The sequence below is a fragment of the Myxocyprinus asiaticus genome, chromosome 5, assembly GCF_019703515.2.
Source record: "Myxocyprinus asiaticus isolate MX2 ecotype Aquarium Trade chromosome 5, UBuf_Myxa_2, whole genome shotgun sequence".
In the NCBI taxonomy this organism is placed as follows: domain Eukaryota; kingdom Metazoa; phylum Chordata; class Actinopteri; order Cypriniformes; family Catostomidae; genus Myxocyprinus; species Myxocyprinus asiaticus.
This window is the reverse complement of record NC_059348.1, coordinates 2025556-2044757: the sequence shown is the minus strand read 5'-3', so window position 1 is coordinate 2044757 and position 19202 is coordinate 2025556. Positions and strand designations below refer to the sequence as shown.

Genomic DNA, 19202 nt, shown 5'->3' with positions numbered 1-19202 from the left:
CGAGCCACGCGTACGAGTTCCGCGCAAGGGGGACCAAGGGGACAACGTCGTCGGATGTACCGGCAGGTGGGGCCTCGCGGCGGGGCGGAGCTCGAGGTGCCACACCACGTCGTGGCCGTGCTGAGTCTAGGGACATCGAAGCACTTACCTGGCTCCTTGTGACCACCCCCGGAACAGCCCTGGACAGGGGAGGAAGAGGCCTGTCCTCGTAACCCGTGGAGACTGCCACATCGGGGGCAGCTGTGTGCCACAGCTGGGCACTCAGGGGCGGAAAGACCACCACTGGAGCGCCAATCCTGCAAGAAAAAACCCGTGGACTGTAGTCGTGGTGACGACCGTACACACCGGGTATGTGACCCAGGGAGGAAGAAAGCCGCTCTTTTGCTGAACTGTTGGGTACCGCAGCTACTTGGGCATGCGGCGAAATCAAACAAAAAGGCAACAAAAGATTTTCCGCCCGGCCCTCCACCGGGGGATGGAGTGGTCTTTTTACCAGCTCCACGTGAGTGGGTTCCCTCGTCCCTGGGTCGCCCGTCTCAGGGGCGCTTTGAGGACCTCCATGGGTTCTTAGGTGCCGGCTGTGAGACGGGTGGCATCTGATTCCTGCGGTGGGCTCCACGCCAGGGCCGGGCCGAAGGGGCGGGCTGTGGCGGAGCCGGTGCAGTCACCGCAGGGGGATGCCTTTGGCGACGAGCAGACGTGGTGCGGGATCTTGAGCTGCGCCGGGGCAGGATGTGCTGGATTGCCTCCGTCTGCTGCTTCACCGCCGAGAACTGCTGGGCAAAGTCCTTGATGGTGTTGCCGAATAGGCCCGCCTGGGAAATGGGGGCAGTAAGGAACCGTGTCTTGTCGGCCTCGCCCATCTCGACCAGGTTGAGCCAAAGGTGGCGCTCCTGGACCACTAGTGTGGCCATCGTCCGCCTGAGAGACCGCGCCGTGACCTTCATCGCTCGGAGAGCGAGGTCGGTCGTCGAGCACAGTTCCTGCATCAAATCTGTGGCGGAACTACCCTCGTGCAGTTCTTTCAACGCCTTGGCTTGGTGGACCTGCAGGAGAGCCATGGTGTGCAGGGCAGAGGCGGCTTGTCCAGCAGCGTCGTAGGCTTTAGCCGTCATGGACGACGTGAGCCTACAGGGCTTGGACGGGAGCTTAGGGCGTCCGCGGCAGGTGGCGGCGCTCTGCAGGCATAGGTGCACCGCGAGTTCCTTATCCACCAGGGGAATCACCGTATAGCCCCTGGCCGCCCCACCATCGAGGGTAGTGAGAGCGGGGGAACTGCGGAATCGGGGCCGGGCAGTAAAAGGTGCCTCCCATGACTTCGTCAGCTCCTCGTGCACTTCCGGGAAGAATGGCACTGGAGCGGGGTGTGGCTGCTTTGAGCGGCGCCGCGAGCCCAGGAACCAATCATCAAGCCACGAGGGTTCAGGGGAGAGCGGAGTGTTCCACTCTAACCTGACGCTCGCGGCCGCCCAGGAAAGCATGTCCGTCATTTCGGCATCGGCCTGTGACTGGGCAATCGTCCCCAAAGGGGGAAGCCCAGCTGAGGCTTCTGCGTCCGACTGGACAAGCCCACTCTCCGATGCTGCGCTCGAGAGCTCATCATCTTCGCGGGCTCCAAACAAGAAGCCAGACTCACCGTGAGACGAGCCAGCGAACTCATCCGGATGCCCGATTGGGGCAGACGAGCGTGCTGGGGAATGGGAGGTCCGCAGGGGGATGCCTGGCAGAGACGATCCCATTGGGGTCCCCAAATCGCCCCCAGTGCTAACCGCGCTGGCCTCATACCCGTAGGTAGAAGGACAGAGGCGGGGAGCCGCTGGGGTCGCTGCGCGACCGCAACGTTGCCATGGTCATGTTCTCACCGTGAGAACATGAACCATCCACGAAAGCTGCCTCCGTGTGGGTCGCGCCCAGACACGAAAGACAGCGATCATGACCATCCGAAGTTGAGAGATAACGACCGCAACCAGGAATAACACACAATTGGAAAGGCATCTTTAAAAAGACGCGTCTTTAAAAAGACGTTCTGTGTGTGCTGCTCTTTTATAGAAATATATACTCTTTAGAGGAGGAAAAGCTCTTTCAGAAAATATACTCTCGTTTTTCTGCCAAAGCGCCCAGGGGTGTTCTCTGCAGTGCACCAGTATTCAGCTCATTGAGCATGTCCGTTCGGCTCCGAAGAGAAAATCTGAATGAGTGGATGCATACCAGCTCCTTTTATACCCGTATGTCCGGGGGAGTGGCATGCAAATACCACTCACCAATTTTCATTGGCCTTTTGTCTCGGGCTCCCAAGAGTGACCCATAGTGTCACTACATCAACACAACGTCGAGTGAGTGACAGATAGGGAACTAATGTTAAACTTTGTCTTTGTTAACACATTTGTTCATCTTCTTTATAGTGACTATGAAAGTGACTTTTGTTGCAAGTCATCACATTTTGTTTTAGAAACACAATTTACCCCACCTTTTAAAAAAGAAAAAGAAAAAGAAAAGTTTTTTTTTTTTTTTACCATGCATTATTTTGTCACCTCAGTTTTACACTAAGCATTGTACACCATCAAAGATGCATCATTTAAACACATAAATAAACAAAGGGTTGGGGAGGCAGGGTTATGGGGTGGGACAATAGTGACGAATGCTGGATGGTAGAGCCTGGGAACATCATAACACCTTATCAAACAGTGGTGTCATAATTATATCCTGAAACACAGCGGAAGGGGAGGAAGCGGAGGTCAAAAGTGTGAATCACACCTGACGGTCATAAATCAAGGGTCATAAATCATAATTTGACACATGGTGTATCATATTTTCTTCTGTTAGCATATAAGATTATTTGAATGTTTATTCAATTTTTAACTTAAGTCAAAACCTTTCTGATTTCAAAAACCCTCGAATGTGTTGACATAATTATTTGGAATAATTTACTTTAATATCTGCATAATAATTGGGGAGGCGTGGGGAGAGGGAAAGGGCGAGCGGAGACACAGAGAGAGGGAGAGAGTGGAGAGAGAGAGAGAAGAACTTGCTTGCCAGCTCCCGGACGCGCTGTCGCCCGGTCCTCAACCGCTCCTCCACCCTCTGGCGGATGCCAGCTCACTCCTCCCCCGGCAGATGGCAGCGAGTCCTCCGGCCCCTGGCTGACGGAACCGCTCCTCCTCTTCTTTGGCAGACAGCAGCGTATCCTCCGACTCTCGGCGGCCGGCAGCGACCCCTCCGTCCCCAGGCAGATGGCCGTGGCTGCTCCCCTGGTGGATGGCAGCAGCGAGAACTCCACGACAGCGCATCACTCCTCCCTCCCAGGTTTCAGCACCAACAGTTTAAGGATGGGCAAGGTGGAGGCAGGAACTGGCTGAACAGTCAATGTAAAGTTTAATGGTATAAATGAACTTAAATCAACATAGAACATAAAACATAAGGCATGGAGAGAGAGAGAGAGAGAGAGACTGGCATCTCCGCCTCCCCTTTACCTCGCTTTCCCACTGATCAGCTGATTCAGCGCCAGCCATGTTGCCTCACGGCCCGGCCTCGCTCTCGTCACACGTTAAATAAATCCACCTGTTAGTGTTTCCCTGCCTTAATTTACCCTGAGGTTTACCCATGACCATAAATGGGTAAAAAAAAAAAAAATGAAAAGATGGATATTAATTTATCCATCACTCCATATCATGTATGATGTGTTTAACTTATTTTATATATTATGTTGCCTTTTTCATTTCTTTGTTAAATTTGCAGATGACGTTGGTGGAAGATCACCTGTTTTTTCAAGTGAAAAACGTTTACCAAAAATGGATCAGTTTTTACAGAATTTATTTTTAATGATAGCCTACTGTTCTTGCACATTTTTATCTATGAAAATGTTTTCATGTTTTTTTTGTTTTGTTTTTTTAATTAAATGATAATTAAATGTTTTGAATGTCCTGTGATTCATGGCTTATGTTATTTTATGTAAACAATTAAACAATGAATCAATTATTAATTAATTATTTATATAGACTGATTGTTTTATTTATGATTAATGATGTATGAATATGTAAATACAGATATTTGGTTAGGGGAACGTTAACGGAACGTTACCTAAAAAGAACATTCTATTTCCATAAAGAAAACTTTCCTGGCTAACCAAAAACAAACCTTAAAAATATGTTCTGGGAACGAAAAACTAACGTTTCCAGAACATTCTGGGAACCAAAAATTGTTAGCTGGGTATTTTCTAAATGTTAACTTTAATAAAGTGTTAGTGAAAGTGGAAAATAATATTAATATATAATAATTTTATGGCAGTTTTTTTGACGCGGACATTTTTTTCCATTCCCCTTTTCTTCCAAATTTGGAATGCCCAATTCCCAATGCGCTCTAAGTCCTTGTGGTGGCGTAGTGACTCGGCTCAGTCCCGGTGGCTGAGGACGAATCTCAGTTGCCTACTGACGCGGACATTTTTGTCCTCTAACGTCCTGAGTGTGAGGTTTTTTTTTTTTTTTTTTTTTAATCTGACACTGCACAAAAAATAATAATGCATCAAAATCAATGTTGTTGCTAATCATTGACATATCCCCGACTGTGATAATCCAAAAAAATGTGATTTGTATTTAGCATTTTGTAAATGGAAAAGATTTCATTTTTTGTGTTTTTGTTTTATTTCTTTTTTTAATAAAAAACAACAGTGGCATTATATAAACAAACATTTAAAGGGTTAAAATCCTGAAAATTAATGAACATTTGGTAGTTATGATCAGGACTGATGTTGGTTAAAACAATTAACTCATTGAAAATGGAAAATAATATTAATATATAATAGGCTATTATTATGGCAGTTTTTTGACGTAGTCATTTTTGTCCTCTAAGGACCTCTGAGTAACTTTTTTTATTGACGCACAAGGGTTAATAATAAGATAGAATGGGCAAATTCAATTCATATCAAACTTTATTGGCAAGAGAAACTTAAGTGTCCATTGCCAATGCATTATTAGACACTATACATACAGATATAAAATATATTGAATGCTGAAGTTTAATTTGCTGATGTTTTAAATCTTTTAACTATTATTTTCTCTGGCTGCCGTTCAGTCGGTTTCGCTTTTGACACTGGTTCAGATGACAGTGAGCGTTTTTGGGCTATACACAGAAACACGTCAGCTTGCCCGTATCTCTCGTAGGCATACAGCAGCAGATCTTCACAAGTTCAATATACTGACCGTAGTCTTGCAATCACGATAAATCAATTATCTCATTGCTTATGCATGCAGAATGAAAAAATAATAATAATTATAATAATAATTACTGTCATAAAATAAAAGAATACTTGCTGAATACAGATGCTACAGTAAAGCATGGTATAAAAACAGTGAGGCTTTACATCCCACAAAAGATCAAACTTAACCAAACAAACTCTGCAGTGTCTTCAAAATTGGATCATGTGCTCAAAGACGCAAGAGACAGTAACATTACCGATGTCCATACTATTTACATACCCAGTAAGAGAAAACGACAGATTTATTTAGTATTTTTCTCCACTCTTATTTGTACTCTTCACTCTGTTAAGAGTTTTGGTAAATTGTACGGTACATAAAAATATAGACAAAAAATCAGTTTCTTGTGCATTTCATTGGTGCACATCTTTTTTGTTGCCATGTTGATTTATGCGTCTAAAATACAAAGTACTGAAAAATTGAATTGTCTGTTCATTTTGAAATATTTATGTACAGTTACCATTTCAGTGTTACTTGCCTATATAGAATATAATTAAAATTAGTAATGGTGTGACACATTAGCATGACATTAAATTTCACTTTTTTTTAACAAATGCAATGAGTCGTATGTCAGAAAGCTAAAATCATGGAGTTTTAAACTCAAATCTAAAATGCCATATGTGGTATGAAAAAACTGAGAGCTTTTAATTTTCTAGTAATAGCATGTGTTAATGTACAGTATATAATGTATATTTTTGCCATGTTCTTATCACGTTCAATAGTTTGCACTTTAGTCCAGGCTCATGAGGATCTGCCCAACATTAGGCAGTATATGCCTGGACATTACACTGTTGCAGTAAATGATCAGAAGTGATATATTGGCAGCATTCTGGAGTGTGATGATGAGCAGCAGGATGTACTTTTGTCCTTGCATAACCCAAGTGGGCACTTCCAGATCATTCAAGTGGCCAAGATGTGCTGATGAGTGTGACGTCTTTCTGTGCTTTGAACCATCACTGGCAGACAGTATCACTTTGATGAAGAGGCCATTCAAAAAATAAATATGCATTCCAGTACTTTGCAGATGTAGATTTCTGAAATCCAAAAACTACATATAGGTATTGCACTTACTTGGTAATAGTGTATTAAAGGGATATTCCAAGTTCAAAACAGGTTAAACAATGTTACAGCATTTACAGAATAATGTGGATTTCCACAAAAAATTATTTTGACTTTTCAATCCTTTCTTAAAAAAAAGAAAAAACTGCGGTTACAGTGAGGCACTTACATTGAAAGTGAATGGGGCTAATCCATAAATGCTAAAATAAATACGGTTTCAAAACTACAGCCACAAAACATAAACATTACACATTAACATGATTTGAGTGTGATAAAATCGCTTTTTACACAGCTCTCTGAAATACTCGATTCTGATTGGTCAATAACGCCATCTAGGGGTCAGATATTGCTCTGCGACAACCGCACATCCCACGAGATGGGTTTTGTGAGCCATCTCTCCTGCTCCTCAGATCACTGTGTGTTCTCTACAAGAAAAATAAAATTAATGTTTCATGAGCATTTATTTATTTGCCAATATTGTCTTTTAATAAGCTGGATAAAAAGGAGTCATTTGCACAAAATAAACACCAACAGAACTCTAACGCAAACCAGAGGTGGATTTCAGCAGTTCAGTGATTTCTTTTTAGTCACATAAATACATAATTTCAGTGCAAATATATATTTTATGTCCATGTATTTATTTGGTTTGTAGCTGTGTAATAAGTGGGATTATGTACGGTTATCGTGTCAGAATCCTGATCACCCTGTTGAGGTTTATTTTGCGATAACAACCTGTCTAAAGTTATATTCAATATTTCTTTGTTGTCAAGACAACAAAACCCTGTAATCCTGGTAATGGATATAACTTTACACAGAAAAGGTTAATTAGCCATTTTGTCACACTAAAATCATATTAACATGTATAATGTTTACTTCTTGTGGCTAGACTTTTGAAACCATGTGTATTTTAGTGTTTATGGACTGACCCCATTCACTTCCATTGTACTGTAAGTGCCTAAATGTAACCACAATTTTCTAATAAACAAGGGATGAAGTTGAAATAATTTTTTGTGGTAATTACAAATGCCACAAATGCTGTTGATTGAGCTTAACTTGCATTGAACATGGAATACTCTTTTAATAATTGTATATTTTCAGACTCTCAAAAGTCAAGAAATTGACATTATTGTTTTTATGTAAATCATTAAAGGTACATCTCTAAATTGAACATAATATGCACTTCAGATCTTTGTTTTGTCGGACAAGATAACTAGCTTCATACCAAGTGACCCACATCTGTTCTTTCAACCACTGCAAATGTGGGACATTTAACAATTTACACATTGAGCCACAATGAGAGCCCCATATCTTTGTGATTTAAATATATATGGCCTTAATAAATATGAAAATACCAAAAAGAATGTTTGTCCCTAAACAAAATCAAAAGGGATATTTTTGTAATACTTCTGGAGTTGAGCTTTCCAATTTTGGAAAAACAACACCATTTTTGAACTCACATCATTAGCATAAAATCCAGTAAGGGGTGCTGAAGTCAACTGATTTTAGTAATAAACCAACCCATCTCTGAGTAAAAATGGAATAATGATACTGCAAAAAAAAATTTACCTGTAGTTTTGCTCCAAATCATAAGCAAAATTGTAATTTTGACCCCCTTCAACAAAATAATGTAAATATAAACTCAGTATAAGTATAACTCAGTAAATATAAATTGAAGTCAATTAATATTTTGGCTTTGACAATCATTTGCATATTTTTCTTTAGAAAAAGTGTGAAATGTGGTTGATACGAAACAGAATAACATCTTTGTTTACATTTCCAAATTTCTTTTTGGAAGGAATTCCGTCCAAGCGATGTACTTTAAGTTGAACTCATTCTGACAACTTTGGGCAAGCCTTTTTTAAATGTTTTCCTAGATTACCATATCGGCTGAAAGTCTTCCCACATGATGGGCAGAGGTACGGCTTCTCTCCAGTATGCACTCTTTCATGTGCTTTCAGGCCTGATGACTGAGTGAAACTCTTTTCACAGTGTGAACACTTGTAAGGTTTCTCACCAGTATGGGTCCTTTGGTGCACTTTCAGTTCGCCAGCTCTGGTAAAGGTGCTTCCACACTCAGTGCACACATGAGCTTTCACACCGATGTGTGTTTTCAAATGGTCTTTAAAACCATGCAGCCATAAAAAACTCTTTCCACAAAAAGAACATGTGTAAGGCTTCTCACCTTCATGAATCCTCATGTGTGTCTTTAAGTGAACGGCCAAGAAGAACGTTTTATCACACTGATCGCATTTAAACGGTCTTTCTCCAGAGTGAGAGAGCAAATGAGTTTTTAGATTGCTCGCCTCTGAAAATCTCCTGCCACACTCAGAACATTGATGTAGTTTCTCTCCAGAATGAGTTTTCATATGACATTTTAGGGTGCTCTGTTGTGCGAAACTCTTTCCACACAACATGCATGAAAAAGGTCTCTCTCCAGTGTGAATTTTTGCATGTTCCTTAAGAACTCCTTTTTGTTTGTAACTCTTTCCACACTGAGGACAGGTAAAAGGCCTCTCTACAGAGTGAGTTTTAATGTGCCTTGTAAGTTCTGCTGAATTTGGGAAACTCTTTCCGCACTGAGAGCAGGTGAAAGGCCTTTCACCCGTGTGAGTTCTAATGTGCCTTTTAAGGCCTCCTGAATTTATGAAACTCTTCCCACAATGAGGGCAGGTAAAAGGCTTCTCACCAGTGTGAATTCTGAAGTGGTCTTTAAGGCTTCCTTTACATGTGAAACTCTTTTCACACTGAGGGCATGTGTACGGCTTCTCTCCGGTGTGAATTTTCATGTGATCCATAAGGTGTCCTATACGTGTGAAACTCTTTGCACACTGAGGGCAGGTGAAATTTTTGGCTTCGGTTCTTTTTTGTGGGAAATTCTTTTCAGTCTCTGGGCAGCTAGAAGATTTTTCTCCAGATTTGACATCACCAGGTTCCAGATTTTTCTCTTTCACTTCCATCTGGTCTAAAATGAACATATTAATTGGCCAAAAATCAATTCAAGTAGAACTGATACAAGGTGAAACAAGAAATAAAAGTGACCCCAATATTTTTTCTGAATGATAGGCTTGAATTAATTATGTTTAATATTATTGTTAATGGGATCTGGTAATTAACTGCTAGACATATGGCTAAGATCATTTAGATGGATTTCATATATGTGATTTAACAGTTCTTATGATTTATTAACAACAAACTTGGTGAACTTCTTGATGATTTGGTCATCTTAATGAAGAATGGACACCAACCTCTCTGTTCCTGATTATCTTCATTTTTCAATCTGCTTGGCTCAGAAAAACTCATTTCTTCACTCTCCTCTTTAATAACCTCCATCTTTACAACAGTTCGTCAAGAAGATCAGTTTCCTGTTTGTTTGATTTGGTCAGGTTTAAGATGATGACCACAATCGATGGGAATAAAATAAAAGGCAAACTCGATCTCTCTGGCCCTCAGATGTGGATGCGCTTTATTCGCACAAAAATAACACTCATAAATGTTGCACCGTTTACGATCAGACCAACTATCAGCACCTCACGGAAAGCAATATTTCACTCGCTGATCATCTAACCTCACATTAATAACGTAAAACTGGTTTCAGAAATATTATCATGTTGTTGGAGAACATTTTAATGCAACTTAAACGCACTTTTGAATGTCAGTATCGTTTTATACTCGTGAAATGCCGAAGCTCTCAAAACACAACCCTTATTTTCCAGCTGAATAACAACAGACTGAAAACCCGAGGCGCAGGACTTATGACGTCACTATCACATGTTGCTCTGTACATTTCCCATAGCGCAATGTTGAATTAATTTCAAATAATAATAAAAAAGATTTTGAAATAAAAATGTATTTTATTCTAAATTTTAATGAGAAGACATGAATCAAAACATTTGTCAATGATGTGATGCTCATTTTTGGTCTAAAAATTGTAATTTTATTTGATTAAGTTATTACAAATATATAAAAATACAGTTAACTCAAATAAAATATTTAATACAACTCTACCAGGATGAATGAATGTTTAAAATTTTTAGTTCAGTGTCATTTTGATATTTTTCAGTGTTTTTCGTAATTGTCTAAGTGGTGTACAAATCAATACCATTGTACTTTAAAAAATTCTCATTAAAAGCTAAAATTTTAGAAATGAAAAGAAAACTTTTATCCATCAAATCAAAGTCAGTGTATGGTCAAGCAGGGGCCTCAGCAAACGTTCAGGATAACTGGAAATGTTTAGAACTGGGGGTCAGACAATCATTTTTCATCAAACCGCACAATTAAGAATTTTTCGTTACAGTATAATTTTCTGTAAAGCTACTTTGTGATGATGTGCTGTGCAAAGTGCTATACAAAAATGTATATGAAAATGACTTAACTTGAACTTAAAATAATTAAACTTGATTAAAATAACTAAGAAATAAAGATTACAATATAATTTTATATCAGTCTTACTCATCTTACTGATTTTTTATTTTTATTTTTAAATGAGAGGCCTTTAAATTATTTCTTGGTCAGGATTTTTAATCTCGGATAGTATTTAGGGCGGACAGGGTGCGGATAGGGACTCAGGGAAAATTCAGTGTTTCTTTCTGGTTCATCAGTAGATGGCAGTAATGCACTAGCTAAGCTTTTCAACAAGTCTCTTAAAATACAGAATCAGAAGAATGAGAATGAGCTTTATAGCCAAAGGAGTTTATCTTGGTGACAGAAGCTTCCAGTGCACAAACAATAAAACAACAAGACAGAGATAATAAGAAATAGTATAAAAATAAAAAGCATAAGTATATAAATAGAAAATGTAAGTATATAGAAATACACAATAAGACTATATATATATATATATATATATATATATATATATATATATATATATATATATATATATATATATATATTATATGTATATATGTACAAATACAAATCTTTTATATACAGGTAGTGCAAGGTAATGTAATGGCAGATGAGCCAGGATATGTTGGATAAATATAAATAGACTAAGCTGTGTATTGCACATAATTATTGCTCTATGGGGCAGTTTTAACTGTTCATGAGATGAATAGCCTGAGGGACAAAAACTGTTCCTGTGCCTGACGTTTCTGGTGCTCAGAGCTCTGAAGCGTCGGCCAGAAGGTAACAGTTCAAAAAGGTAGTGGGCAGGGTGAGTGGGGTCCAGAGTGATTTTTCCAGCCCTTTTCCTCACTCTGGAAGTGTACAGTTCTTGAAAGGAGGGCAGGGGGCAACCAGTAATCCGCTCAGCAGTCCGAACTGTCCTTTGTAATCTTCTGATGTCCGATTTCGTAGCTGAACCAAACCAGACAGTTATTGAAGTGCAGAGGACAGACTCAGTGACTGCTGAGTAGAACTGTATCAGCAGCGCCTGTGGCAGGTTGAACTTCCACAACTGGCAAAGGAAGTACAACCTCTGCTGGGCCTTTTACACAATGGAGTCAATGTGGGTCTCCCACTTCAGGTCCTGTGAGATGGTAGTGCCCAGGAACCTGAATGACTCCACTGCTGCCACAGTGCTGTTTAGAATGGTGAGGGGGGTCAGTGTTGGGGTATTTCTCCTAAAGTCCACTATCATCTTCACTGTTTTGAGTGTGTTCAGTTCCAGGTTGTTTTGATTGCACCAGACAGCCAGCTGTTCAACCTCCCTTCTGTATGCAGAATCATCGTCATCCTGAATGAGGCCGATGACAGTAGTGTCGTCTGCAAACTTCAGGAGCTTGACAGAGGGGTCCTTGGTGGTGCAGTCATTTGTGTACAGGGAGAAGAGTAGTGGGAGAGCACACATCCCTGGGGGGCACCAGTGCTTATCGTACAGGTGCTGAAAGTGTACCATGTATAACCAGTACTGGTGTAAGGCAAAAGAAAAGCATTTACTCACTGCTCTTGGCTTTTAGATACATAACAGTAAGTTGTCAGTGGTTTCAAAATTTGTTGTGTGTTTATCGGGTGGCCTGTATGAGTGTGAGACTCATTAGATCAGTTGCTAACCCTGCTGTCTGGATTAATACCAGAAGTATCACTTTATCAAGCTGCATAAACAGAACAAGTTTCGCCAACTTTTGTCACATCCCACAACACAGCACACTGAAGGCAAATATGACATGAAACAAATATGCCACATAAAACAGAGAAATAAATACTTTTATATATTTAATATTTGCTATGCATTTTATGATTTTAGATACCTCTGACTGAGAGTAAGGAAGGACTTTTATTATGATTCTCTGAACGTCAGCTCGTCCTTTTCCAATGTAAGACCTGAGATAGGAAGATCAAAATATGCGGATGATGGAGCATTATAGAAGAGAGGAAGAAATGTAAGTTATGTGGTGGGAAAAATACAGGAGGCTATAAACGAAGTAGGACAACTGTTGGGGATTTAGATTTTCAGCCTCTAAAACACAGGTAATCTGTTTTTCAAAACAAAACAAAAAAAGGCCTAAAGTTAAATTTACAATCAGACATTAGAGCAGGTATCAATGGTAAGATTTTTGGGAGTGTGGATGGATTCAAAACTGACATTCAGTAGTCATATTCAGAAAATAGCTGACAAATGCAAGAAGGGTATAAATATACTAAGATGTTTGTCTGGAACAGACTGGGGTGCTAGCCGACAATCACTTTGGAGAATATACAGTGCTTTAATCAGGTCTACAATTGACTGTGGTAGTTTTATATACAGCTCAGCATCACTGTCATGGAAGAAAAAGATTGACATAATTCAGTCACAGGCATTACAGATATGTTGCGATGCATTTAGATCATCACCAGTAGTATCATTACAAGTGGAAATGGGGAATTACCATTAGAGTTTAGAAGAATGCAATTAAGAATGGTATATTGAACTTCAGTAAAAGGACATGGAAACAGTCACCCAGTAAAGAAAGTACTGGAGAAATGCTGGGAATATGAGTATCCAAAGTTGGAGAGCTATGGATGGATTGCTGATAAAGAAGCACAGTGAATGGGTATAATTGATGTTAGTCCAACAATAGCAATGCCTATTATACCACCTTGGTTATTTCCCATTCCTTCAGTCGATTTCCAGTTGAAGAATGTAATTATGGATAAACAAAGATGTATTTCGAAGCAGCTGGCAGTGATGCAATACTTAGAACAGAAATACAATAATTGTTTGCAAATATATACTGATGGATAAAAAGATCCAGATTCTGGGCGAACAGCTTCAGCAGTGGTCATTCCCCAGTTTAAATATAAAATAAATAAAAGGATAACAAGTCATTTCCACTCATCCATTAAATGTGGTGATCTGCTCAGATTCTTTTTCTGTTTTAGTAAGTTTAATGAATGGGAAATCATAATCAAGACAAGACATGTTATTAGAAATTTTTACAAACAATATACAGGTTACATTATCAAGGAATAGAAATATTTTTTGTATGGGTACCAGCTCATGAAGGGGTGGAAGGGAATGAGGAAGCAGATGATATAGCCAAGAAGACTTAAAAAAATTCAGAAATAGAAATAAGTATACCATTAAGTAAATTCAAAATCAACGGGTTAACAAAAAGAGCAATAAAAGGAATGTGGCAGGAAATGTGGGATAAGGAGGGAAAAGGAAGGCACTTGTACAGAATTCAAAGGGAAGTAGGTCATAAGAGATCGATTTGTGGTAATAGAAGGGAGGATTCGGTAATATCACATCTCCGAATAGGGCATACAGCAATTAATCAGTCTTTATGTATCATAGGAAAACATGATACAGGCTTGTGTAGCACATGTGGACTACCAGAGACAGTGGAGCATGTTATTACAGTGCATAGTATGAAAGGGGCATGCTCGAAAATCAAATCAAGTCATTAGGTATGAACAGGTTGTCACTTCAGAATTTGCTAAGAAAGTCACCAGACGTTTATAAGGTTTTACTAGACTATATAAAAGCAACCAATCTCATTAAAAGAATTTAGTACAGATATTTATTTATTATTATTATTATTATTATTATTATTATCTTAACATTGACGCTCCAAACTCCATCTCAGTAGGTGGCGAAAATGCACAATAAGATTGTTTGCCAACCGCCACAAAATCGAAAGAAGAAGAAGTCTGCTAGTCGTTCGTATGCGGATATTCAGCTGAGGGAAGGTTTAGCGCTTTTGAGCTATACAAATCCTTCAGAAGTGCTCCAACAACACGTTAGTATTACTCAGATATCGTTAGTAATGGGAAGTGATTTAGATTACGAGTGAATATTATAATGCTGAATATGAGGTGCTGATAGTTGGTCTGATCGTGAGGGAGAGATTGACTTGGCCTTTTATTTTCTTTCTATTGGTTATTATTTTCATCTTAAATGTGACGTAGAAACGTTTCCAAACAAGCAGGAAGAACTCTCTGTGCTACTGGGAGCTACTAAAGATGGAGTTTATTAAAGAGGAGATTAAAGATATGAGTGATTTGGAACCCTGCAGAATGGATAATGAAGATCCTGAGGAACAAAGAGGTTAGTTACCATTCCTCATTAGTGACTGCTGCTGACGAACAGTGAAGTAAGCTTAACTAGATTTGTAGAAAATCAGCCAATCAGTGTACTTTCATGGTTTTAAAGCGGTTTGGGGCTGTTGTCAGCTGGCCAGGCTGGAAGACCAGCAAAGCACTTTGGGCTGATTTAAGCTGTTTTGTTTCAGCAGAGGGGATCTGTGAACTTTGCCTTTGTGACACACACACTGATCAGCCACAACATTAAAACCACCTGCCCACATATATACTATTTTTACGTATACGTATTTTATTTCTTTTTTACTTTATTTTATTGTAGACAGCTATTTTACCAACGTTTCCTTGCATTGTCCAGTGAGGCTGAAAAATTGAATATAAAAATATTCAAGGGTCATTAAACTCATAAGTCTTATCGTGTCTCACCTATTAAATGTAGGCAATTTGTATGGGTACAACTTGCCCAGAGACTGCCTTTTAACATTGATATGTGTTGGATAAAATACTTAATGTTGAATATTCATGTTTTAACAACATTATAGTACAGTAGCACAGTAATGTACATATTAATTTAGCGTGTAACCATCTCTATTCTTTATAATGCTAAAGAAATTACTGAGACTGTTTATTATTGTAATTCAAATCAACTCAATTGTTTTATATATTTCTGCATATTATATTCATGTTTAATAAAGTATATTTCATCCCCATCATTACTGAATTATCGTTTTGTGTTTTTAAATTACATTCTTATTGTGTGCAGTGCATCGACTTACTATTGTAGTATTATGGTTCACTTGTATTGTCCACTGAGGCTGTAGATTGTATTTTATAAAAAAGATTATTACATGTCTTCCATTGAACTCGCATCAACAATGTTTCATCTCTTAAATTTGCGATATGTGCAGTTCAGTACAAACATTAAGTTGTAAATATGTAAATAAGAGTGTTGTTAATCATATAAATGTTTAAACGAATAACATAGTATCAACATTAAAATAGCCTGCTATGACTGGCTCTGCAGGTTAATATCGCCGAGTGAATGTCCAGGTAACCTCAAACCATGAAATTAATCCGCGCAGAAGAGTAGTGCCAATAAACAACTAAAACATTCCTTCGCAAGTTGCTTACAATTTCAGGTTTTCAACAACAGATATCACTAGAGAGCACAAAGTGCTATAGTGCAGCTTAAATATAATCAAGAAAATGGACTTGTAAGAGCACAATGGCAACTAAAGAATAATTTACCCTGCAATTTAGGGATTTCATAGTGAAAGGAATAAAATAGTGTGTGACAGAGAAATTGCCTTAGAAAATCCATCTAAATTCTCATAATCTAGGATAGCAGGCAGCTCTCCACCAGATTTGCTTTAACACTGGAATGAGATGTTATATTACAGTTACAAAGGGAACTTCAGCACATCATTTATCACTTTAAAATAGATACCTAGCCACATGTTTTCTGCTTGAGTTTCACTTCTTTCACCTTTGTTGTACTTGAATTGAACTATTTACTTTGTTCATTTTAGACCTGATGGAATTAAAAGAGGAAAACCAAGTACTGAATGAAGTGGAGGAGAAAAACCAGGATGAGGAACCTCATAATTTCATTATATTCAACGCTGAAGAAAAAACGTCTAGTTGCTCAGAATCTGAAAAGAGTTTCTCACCAAAAAGAGTAGAACCCCAAAATTGCTTCATTTGCCCTCAGTGTGAAAAGATTTTCACATGCAAAAGAGACTTTAGGAGGCACATAAATATTCATACTGAAGAGAGACATTTCACCTGCTCTCAGTGTGGAAAGAGTTTCAAAAATTCAGGAGACCTCAAGAGACACATAGGAGCTCACTCTGGAGAGAAGCCTTTTACCTGTCCTCAATGTGGAAAGAGTTTCACACAAAAAGACGGCCTTAAGGAACACGCAAAAGTTCACACTGGAGAGAAGCTTTTTTCATGCATGTTGTGTGGAAAGAGTTTCACACATCAAGGCAGCCTAAAAAGGCATATGAAAATTCATTCTGGAGAGAAACTACATCAATGTTCTGAGTGTGGCAGGAGATTTTCAGAGGCGAGCAATCTAAAAACTCATCTGCTCTCTCACTCTGGAGAAAGACCATTTAAATGCGATCAGTGTGATAAAACATTCTTCTTGGCAGTTCACTTAAAGACACACATGAGGATTCATGAAGGTGAGAAGCCTTACACATGTTCTTTTTGTGGAAAGAGTTTTTTATGGCAGAACGGTTTTAAAGACCATTTGAAAACACACATCGGTGTGAAAGCTCATGTGTGCACTGAGTGTGGAAGCACCTTTACCAGAGCTGGCGAACTGAAAGTGCACCAAAGGACCCATACTGGTGAGAAACCTTACAAGTGTTCACACTGTGAAAAGAGTTTCACCGTTTCAGGAGCCCTGAAAGCACATGAAAGAGTGCATACTGGAGAGAAGCCGTACCTCTGCCCATCATGTGGGAAGACTTTCAGCCGATATGGTAATCTTGGAAAACATTTAAAAAAGGCTTGCCCAAAGTTGTCACAGTGAGCGAAGTTCACTTCTATCAAGATTATTTGTGATGACATTGATCATTCAGTACTTAATATTCTAAACACACAGTCACCCAAATAATAGAATTTTAAGTGAATATAGAAATGTAATGAAATTCTCAGTTGTAGAGATTGACCGATAATCAGTTTTACCTGTTTAATGTGTTTACTATTGAGTCAACAGATAGCCAACGCTGTTGCATGATGTGCACTTTTCAGAAAAAAAAAAAAAAAAGTAGGATCTATGCATCATATCATATTGTATATGGATTTGTTTTAATCTGCTGTTTTTATGTTCTGTTTATGTTCCATGAAGTTTCCAAAAAGACATATTTGTTTACAGCTTTAAACTTTGTCTACACCAGTTTTGTGGAGTAATTTTTTTATTTTCTTACTCTTTCATTGTGAGTAAATCATTATTCCTGACTAACCATGAAAGAAACTTTGCTTTTAGTGTATTGATTTGTCTACTTAAAATTTGTATATTTTGGGACATGTTTGGATGAAAGGTCGAATGGATGGATGAATGGATAGATAGATGTGTATTTTTGTTTGTTTGCGTGTTACAGGGTGCCTTGTATCAGGGTTTAGAAAACCAAGAGATGATTTCAAGCGTTTGATACACTTCATACATGCATTGAAATATTTTGAAAACAATTAGAGTATAAAATGTGTCAGTATATTTCACATAATTTAGGCCTAATGCCTTATTTAGCAGTGTTACAAAAGTACCCGTATGTAACAAATGTGCTCCTTGTCTTCACATATAAATTGTTAAAAAATAGTAACAGTGTATGCAGGCTTTTGACATTTATTTTGTTGGTAGACTGATAATGGCATTTCATATGAAAAAAATGTCATGTTTATTGTGGTCAGTGTTTGTGCAGTAGAGCAAAAAGTGTTACAGCTGTTCTCTGTCTACCATGTGGTGTACAGTAAATAATCATATTTCATAAGTTATAAAAACTGAACACTTTGTCAGCAAATTAAAAATGTTTAGGTGTTGGCCATATTGCCTGTGTGCATTTTATGCAAGTCCAGCTTCTTAACTCTTAAAACGTCACCCATTTTTTAGTCATGTGAATAGTTAATTCATTTGATGTTTTTTATTCCATTATGCAGCATCAGAGTATGCCAAAATATTTATTTATATTTTTTAACTCAAGTAAGCATATAGTATATGCTCGATTTATTTTGTCTCTGCATGGCAGACAACTTGTATAAATAATATGTACCTAAATCTCAGAACGTTCAAATAATTTGATTAACTTTATTTTAATGCTGCAGTAATTTAATAAATACTTTAGAAACCATGAATTACACTGCTTTGTTTATTTATGAAATGTAATAATTAAAGGCATTCTCTCTCAATACACGAGCATTTTGGTTGTGTATTTGCAGAACTATTAATGCAAACCTAACCAGAGCTTAGGCTCGACACAGAAGTATAAACTGTCTTTAAAGCATACTTCGGTTTTGACGTGGATGCTTAGCATCTGCATACAATCGAATGCTCAGCCTTTCAAAGTGTACTTCATTAGACTGAAGCGAGTGAAATGGTGTCGTAATCAGGCAAAGTTTTTTAAGGTGAAAATTAGATGGAGGATTTAATGAGTAATACTTAACTCCCTAACCTAAAACTTTAACCTAACCAATAGTAATATAAAATCAAATGAGAGTTACACGAAACAGACATCTTTACTGTAGCAGAGTGACAAGAAACAGACAGAGGATTTGCACAATTTGCCATGGGAGGGCGTTATTATTTAAGGAATAATGAAGGGAAGGTGAGTAGGGAGTGTCTGTGAGAGTAGCTCAGTTGAAGAGTAGGGGGTTTGTTAAGAAGGTGAAGAGGCAAATCATGGGGATAGGAGGTGAGTTGGTCTT

The 19202-nt window shown here is 38.7% G+C and overlaps 2 protein-coding genes across 2 annotated transcripts; one reads left to right on the top strand and one right to left on the bottom strand.

The window, feature by feature from the left end:
- Positions 1-4648: 4648 nt before the first annotated feature.
- On the bottom strand, positions 4649-10031 carry LOC127440815 (gastrula zinc finger protein XlCGF57.1-like). Its single transcript, XM_051697745.1, has 2 exons — positions 9554-10031; positions 4649-9270 (listed from the first exon to the last, which is right to left on the bottom strand). Exons 1-2 carry the CDS (start codon positions 9636-9638, stop codon positions 8138-8140), a joined length of 1218 nt encoding a protein of 405 aa, XP_051553705.1. The 5' UTR covers positions 9639-10031; the 3' UTR covers positions 4649-8137.
- A 4348-nt stretch (positions 10032-14379) lies between these two features.
- Positions 14380-18628, top strand: LOC127440830 (gastrula zinc finger protein XlCGF8.2DB-like). The gene is made up of 2 exons (XM_051697782.1): positions 14380-14778; positions 16301-18628. The coding sequence occupies exons 1-2, from the start codon at positions 14694-14696 to the stop codon at positions 17311-17313; spliced, it is 1098 nt and encodes a 365-aa protein (XP_051553742.1). The 5' UTR covers positions 14380-14693; the 3' UTR covers positions 17314-18628.
- Positions 18629-19202: the final 574 nt, after the last annotated feature.